At 46.3% G+C, this 6442-nt stretch overlaps 1 protein-coding gene across 1 annotated transcript; it reads left to right on the forward strand.

The window, feature by feature from the left end:
• The first annotated feature begins 1624 nt into the window (after positions 1-1624).
• LOC142101713 (ring finger protein-like) lies at positions 1625-5853 on the forward strand. Its single transcript, XM_075186096.1, has 2 exons — positions 1625-2031; positions 4350-5853. Exon 2 carries the CDS (start codon positions 4407-4409, stop codon positions 5550-5552), a length of 1146 nt encoding a protein of 381 aa, XP_075042197.1. The 5' UTR covers positions 1625-2031; positions 4350-4406; the 3' UTR covers positions 5553-5853.
• Positions 5854-6442: the final 589 nt, after the last annotated feature.

Here is a 6442-nt window from a genome sequence, read left to right on the forward strand (position 1 = left end):
TTTCACCATCACCTCTGTGCCCATCACCACCTCTGTGCCAATCACCATCACCACCACTGTGCCAATCACCATCACCACCTCTGTGCCCATTACCACCTCTGTGCCCTTCACCATCACCACTTCTGTGCCAATCACCATCACCACCTCTGTGCCTCTTCACCATCACCACCTCTGTGCCCTTCACCATCACCAATTCTGTGCCCCTTCACCATCACCACCTCTGTGCCCATCACCATCACCACCTCTGTGCCCATCACCACTTCTGTGCCAATCACCATCTCTGTGCCCTTCACCATCACCACTTCTGTGCCCTTCACCATCACCACTTCTGTGCCAATCACCATCTCTGTGCCCTTCACCACCTCTGTGCCCCTTCACCATCACCACTTCTGTGCCCCTTCACCATCACCACTTATGTCCCTTGTTTTACTTACCTTTCTATTGTGCGCTGCTCCTCCTCCGTCAGTCCAGATGTAAAAAAGAAAAGAAAGAGTCACGTGATCGCTCGTCGGGTCCCGGCAGCCTCTCCTCCTCTCTCTATCACTGAGAGGAGAAGAGGCTGCCGGGACCCGATTCGCGGCACCCGACCCCCCCTCCTCCGATTCGCGGCACCCCCCCTCCTCCGATTCGCGGCACCCCCCCTCCCCCGACTCGCGGCACCCCCCCCCCCAGCACGAGTCGCGGGGGGGGGGGGGGGGGGGGGTGCCACGAGTCGGGGGAGGGGCCGAATTTTTTTTTTTTCATTTTTTTTTAAATTACTCCTGTCCCCCCCAGCTGTGCCCCCCCAGAGCCGCTAGGCCCTAGGCAGGTGCCTAGGTTGCCTAGCGGTAAATCCGGCCCTGGGGGCAGGGGCTGATGTGAGTGAGTTCTCTGTACAGCGCTGTGGAATTTGTGGCTCTATATAATAAATGGTGATGATGATGATATGGTTTAATGGTATAGTATATATGGTATAATGGTATAGTATATATTATATATGGTGTGATGGACTTTCACAATGTAACAGTCCATACATACAAACATATATACATACATGCATGCATTTACACATATATACATATATATATATATATATATAAGGACAGCATGCACTCGGTATACACAGACAGAATCACTGTGCAGAGTCCCTAAACAATAGATGTAGATCCACAATCAATATATTGAAAAGACCAACACAACCATAGGAGATATTGAATAGGTAATGAAAAATATAAAAATAGTGTTACATAGTCATCCCATATACACAGACATACATACATTTATACTTATATACATACAGACATGTATGCAGGGGCTGAGTCTGCTCTCCCACTACTAGTGTCTGTCTCAGCATTATATCAGTAGGTTTTGCCCCTTGCAGCTATTGGCTGGACGCACCTGGTATAACTGGCCGGACCGGTTGTTTCACCTCCCTGTACGTGAGGCTGTGTTTGTGTACAGGGAGCTGGACGCAGCTGCTGTGTGTGTACAGGGAGCGCAGAGAGGAGTCTGGACGCAGCTGCTGTGTGTGTACAGGGAGCGCAGAGAGGAGTCTGGACGCAGCTGCTGTGTGTGTACAGGGAGCGCAGAGCGGAGTCTGGACGCAGCGGCTGTGTGTACAGGGAGCGCAGAACGGAGGTGGACGCAGCGGCTGTGTGTGTACAGGGAGCGCAGAGAGGAGTCTGGACGCAGCGGCTGTGTGTGTACAGGGAGCGCAGAGAGGAGTCTGGACGCAGCTGGTGTGTGTGTACAGGGAGCGCAGAGAGGAGTCTGGACGCAGCTGGTGTGTGTGTACAGGGAGCGCAGAGCGGAGTCTGGACGCAGCTGCTGTGTGTGTACAGGGAGCGCAGAGAGGAGTCTGGACGCAGCTGCTGTGTGTGTACAGGGAGCGCAGAGCGGAGTCTGGACGCAGCTGCTGTGTGTGTACAGGGAGCGCAGAGCGGAGTCTGGACGCAGCTGCTGTGTGTGTACAAGGAGCTGGACGCAGCTGTGTGTGTACAGGGAGCGCTAGGGATGCGGCACTGATACAGTGAGATTAGTGCGACCACAGAGGTGAGTGATACGTTCCGGGTCCTGATATCTTCCATGTAACTTCTACTAACTCCGTGTAATCTTTGCAAACACCAGGGATCTCTCAGCAACTCATTGTGTGATCTCTGTAAGATGTCACAGGGCAGTCTGTGGGGGCTGATATGTTTTGGGGGCCTCAAGGGGTGTTAGCATGTAGTGGTCTCTTTCCAGCCCACCCCTGTTATTTGTATGAATATAGTTGTACAGTATAATGTTACTAGATAGTACTATATCACAGTGTACATAGGGCATGTTAGTGCAGGATCACTGGAGGACATAGAACTGGTGTTATAGGAGAATATAGACCAGTGATGGGCGCCAGGCGGCCCTCAAGGCCCTCCCCTGCGGCCCTCAGGGCCCTCAGGGCCCTCCCCTGCGGCCCTCAGCTCCCTCCGGCTGTATTGTCAGATGTGTGTGTTATAGCTGGTAACACTTGTGTATAACACCTGCTGATCTGTTATTACAGATCGGTGTCTCTTTCTTTGATTAAATGTCTTGTTTCAACTTATTAGTGACATTAAGGATAATGTGCGGCCTTTCTGAAGGTTAGAGAGCTGCTCCATGCAGTCCCCGAATTAATTTTGCCCCAGTATCTGCAGTAAGAAAATATATGGGACATAGCATGTTGCTTTTTTTTCCTTTTAAATAAGAAGTGCTTGCACAGCACTCAGCATGTCATGTGATGGATGAGGGGGGACAGATTCACAGTACACAGAAAAGAAAGAGCTCACAGGGGTGTTCCAAAGCTTCTCTGCTCACTACAGCACATGCCATATGACTGTGGTTGCCATGGTAGCCTATGACACTGTGCAGAATTAAAAATCATTAATAGCAGCCGGGAAGACACAAGACAAGAAAAAATGGTAAATATCAACATTCATCTTACCGCCACCCACAGTAATTCATTGTTAAAAAAATACACCACATTTTCATTGGGCTGCTGGTTTAAGGAACATGGGATTTTGTACCAGATAGGATGGGTGATGTTAGAAGGTCATTGGCATAAATGGGGCAGGGACTGATAATATATATAAATAGCTGATGATGATGATATTGTTACCCTACATCTGCCTGGATCAATCATGCGTTACCCCTGCAGCACTGAGAGAGTTAACTGGAGATAACTGATTATTACAGTGTTTCAGTTATAAGAAGTTATATCTATGCAATCATCTCTGCACACGTGATATCATGATGGTGTCTCTCCCCTCACAGTCTATCCAGGAATCCAGATAGGTTTAATTTAGTTCAAGAAAGAAGTTTGTATTTAGCTAATAAAACAACGGTGAACATTTAAGAAATCTGATGTTAAAAAAGTGCTTTAACCTCATAGCAGCTAATCAGATCCTGTCATTTTTAAAGAGCAATTAAAGACAAAGAAGTCATTGGTTATCATGAGTTACACCATCTTGTTCCTGGAGCTTTTCTGCTTAGGCTACGAAAGTTTTTTGCATAATATTTCTTGCTCCACAGCAGCTAGAACCCCCTGAAAATAATATCCACATTAGGGCTACCGCATCAGCCATGTAAATTTAGACACGTATGAATGACACATGCATGAAACTAATTGCAATGCTGCCCGTGTAATTCACGTGTGTCCGTATTTACATAGTTGATCTTTTTTTCAGTGCTGTAAACATTGCATTTAATGTAATTAAGTGATATTGTTCCTGTGTTCTAGCTGGACTGAGCCGGGTTAATTGAGGGACTACTTAAAGGGATATCACCGAGTGCGACTGACACCACTGTGGGCACAGTGGCCTAGTGGTTAGCACTTCTGCCTCACAGCACTAGGGTCATGATTTCAAATCCCGACCATGGCCTTAGGAGGAGTTTGTATGTTCTCCCCGTGTTTGCGTGGGTTTCCTCCTGGTGCTCCGGTTTCCTCCCACACTCCAAAAACATACTAGTAGGTTAATTGGCTGCTATCAAAATTGAGCCTGATCTGTGTGTGTCTGTGTTAGGGAATTTAGACTGTAAGCTCCAATGGGGCAGGGACTGATGTGAATGAGTTCTCTGTACAGCGCTGCGGAATCAGTGGCGCTATATAAATAACTGATGATTATGATTTGTGAAAATAGAAAATGAGTGCGAGTGTCTCATTGGTTGCCTCGGGAAACACTACTGTGTATTATAAAAGCGTAGAGCAACAGTGATTTCTTTTAATAACCGTTTTTAGTACAAAAATCATACTCTGACAGCAAGGTGGTCTTAAGTTTGATCTATTAACATTAGTTATTTACGAGTCATCTGACAAGACTGTCAGAATTAACATGTTTTTTTTACGCTGTCGTACGCAGGTCGCCAGTAATGTAGAACCACAAAGTTTCCGGCTGAGAATTTCATCATTCTAGACAATGGATGAGCCAAGTTTTGAATGTGGGGATCGGATAATGGAAAAGGAACCAAAATCTCCCCCAGAGTTTGGTGAAACCAGTAGACCCTCTGAAATCTGTGATGATGTCTACACTGAGAAACGGCTTAAGGAACCGGAGGAACGGGACTCCGAGCTTGTACAGGTTATCATTTTGGAGAAAAGAGAAGAGTTAGTTCTTCTGCCACCTAAAGGAGGGGGGCTACAGAATGACGTTGAGCAAGAAAGTCTCACAAACCCTCGTAAAATAAATATAGGAAATGGTGCAATTAGAGATTTTCACATCACCCCCGTGTCCCTCGACCAAAACATTGACAGTGGTGGATCTATAGCAGAAGACAGACACATAATGTTGCATGGTGGAGGGAGTCCGCTTATCGGGGACAATGTTGGGTTTGTCCAAAGAGCCTTTCGGGATACTGATGGTGAGGACGGAGGTTCTAATGAAGGAGCTAGTCGTGTTGTTGATCTGTTGGGTGTCTTTGACTTGCCGAGAACTTCTCCTGGTTCTTCTGGGTCTCAAGTTGGCACCAATAAAGACCAGAATGAGACCAGAGAAGGAGTTGAGGCTGAGAAGCCTCCAGTGTCCTTAAGACCACTACTGGAAGAAGAGCGGGAGTGTCCGATATGCACCGAACTATATGACGCCAGTCTCCATAAACAGTCCTTCCTCAACTGCAATCACGTCTTTTGTGACAACTGCATCAAAACCATATTGAGCAAAGCCAATCAGGCCAACCTCGGCCGGCTGGCGTGCCCTATCTGCCGGCAGACGACGCCCATGCCCGACTGGGAAATCCGTAAGATGCAGGAGCGCATGATGGACAGTGGCGGCGTCCACGTTCAGCAGGCGTTCATCCCACCGCCGCCGATCGTCAGAAGACCCGGTCTGTGCGGCGCCCTGGAATACAGGTTCCAGAAACGTTACCGGAGCGGCCGCTTGTTCATCATGCGGCCGTGTGTCCGGTATCCGCACAGATTTATGGACCGGCTGCTCAGGCTGGAGCGGCGCTGCCGCTGCTTGTACCTTTGCGTTTTGGTGTTTTTCCTCTTTGCTGAATTTTTCTGCTTTGCCTTCCTCTTCCTCCCTATTCTGATTTTTGTCTTAATGATTGTCTTTGGTAAGTAAAAACAATGATCTTGGGAGAGCCCGTAGAATGCCAGCTGCGTTTTATAAAACAGCCACTAATAACAGTAACCATGGTTTAGTTGTTTATTGGTACTAAACATATTTTGGAAAGCGTGATTTCCTATGTAATTCACACTTTCTGTTTGTAACCCAGATCACTGATAACAGAGGATAGTAGCTTGCCGGGTTGGCAATGACAAGGTTGCTGGAAAATGGAAAAATCTTAAATGAGGTCGCCGCCTTTAGACAACTTCAGTTTATTGGCTTGTGTGCAACTTTTATTAAATATTGTCTATATATATATTTCTCTTGTATTTTTCAGTTTGGTGGTTCTTATATCTGTATTTTGAATTTTTGACCATTTATAAGCCAAATTTCTACTACATTTTACAATAAAACATCACTTCTTAGCTTTTCTGTTGACTTCTAACACAAGGGCTTCTCGTTTTTTAAAAGAAATGTATTTATAGGTGCAGTAACTTAAGTCTACCAGTAGATGCTGCTGCCATCTACTGTCTGATTCAGCCCCCAGCTAGAACTATAGCTCCACCTACTCCACTACACTGTTAGGCAGATAACAGAGAGCAATAGTTTGCAGTTAAATCTACAGTAAGTGTAATGTTTGTATCTCAAGTTCTGTTGAGGTATGACATCTTATACATAAATCAGCTTTTATTTTAGGCTTAGTGGCCTCTGTTGTTATAGTTTGAGAAAGACGTTTGAAGCATGCAAAAATATATTTAGATTAAGTAATTTTTCGGCAGTGACACGGTGTAAGGGGCCGCTAATTCTAAAAGTCCAGCTTCCTCTTCCACTTTGACTGTTGCTCGGACCAGTCACAAATATATTTGCAAAACGTTTCAGGAACGTTTCTGAACAGAATGTATTTC

This window comes from Mixophyes fleayi, chromosome 9 (genome assembly GCF_038048845.1).
Source record: "Mixophyes fleayi isolate aMixFle1 chromosome 9, aMixFle1.hap1, whole genome shotgun sequence".
In the NCBI taxonomy this organism is placed as follows: Eukaryota; Metazoa; Chordata; class Amphibia; order Anura; family Limnodynastidae; genus Mixophyes; species Mixophyes fleayi.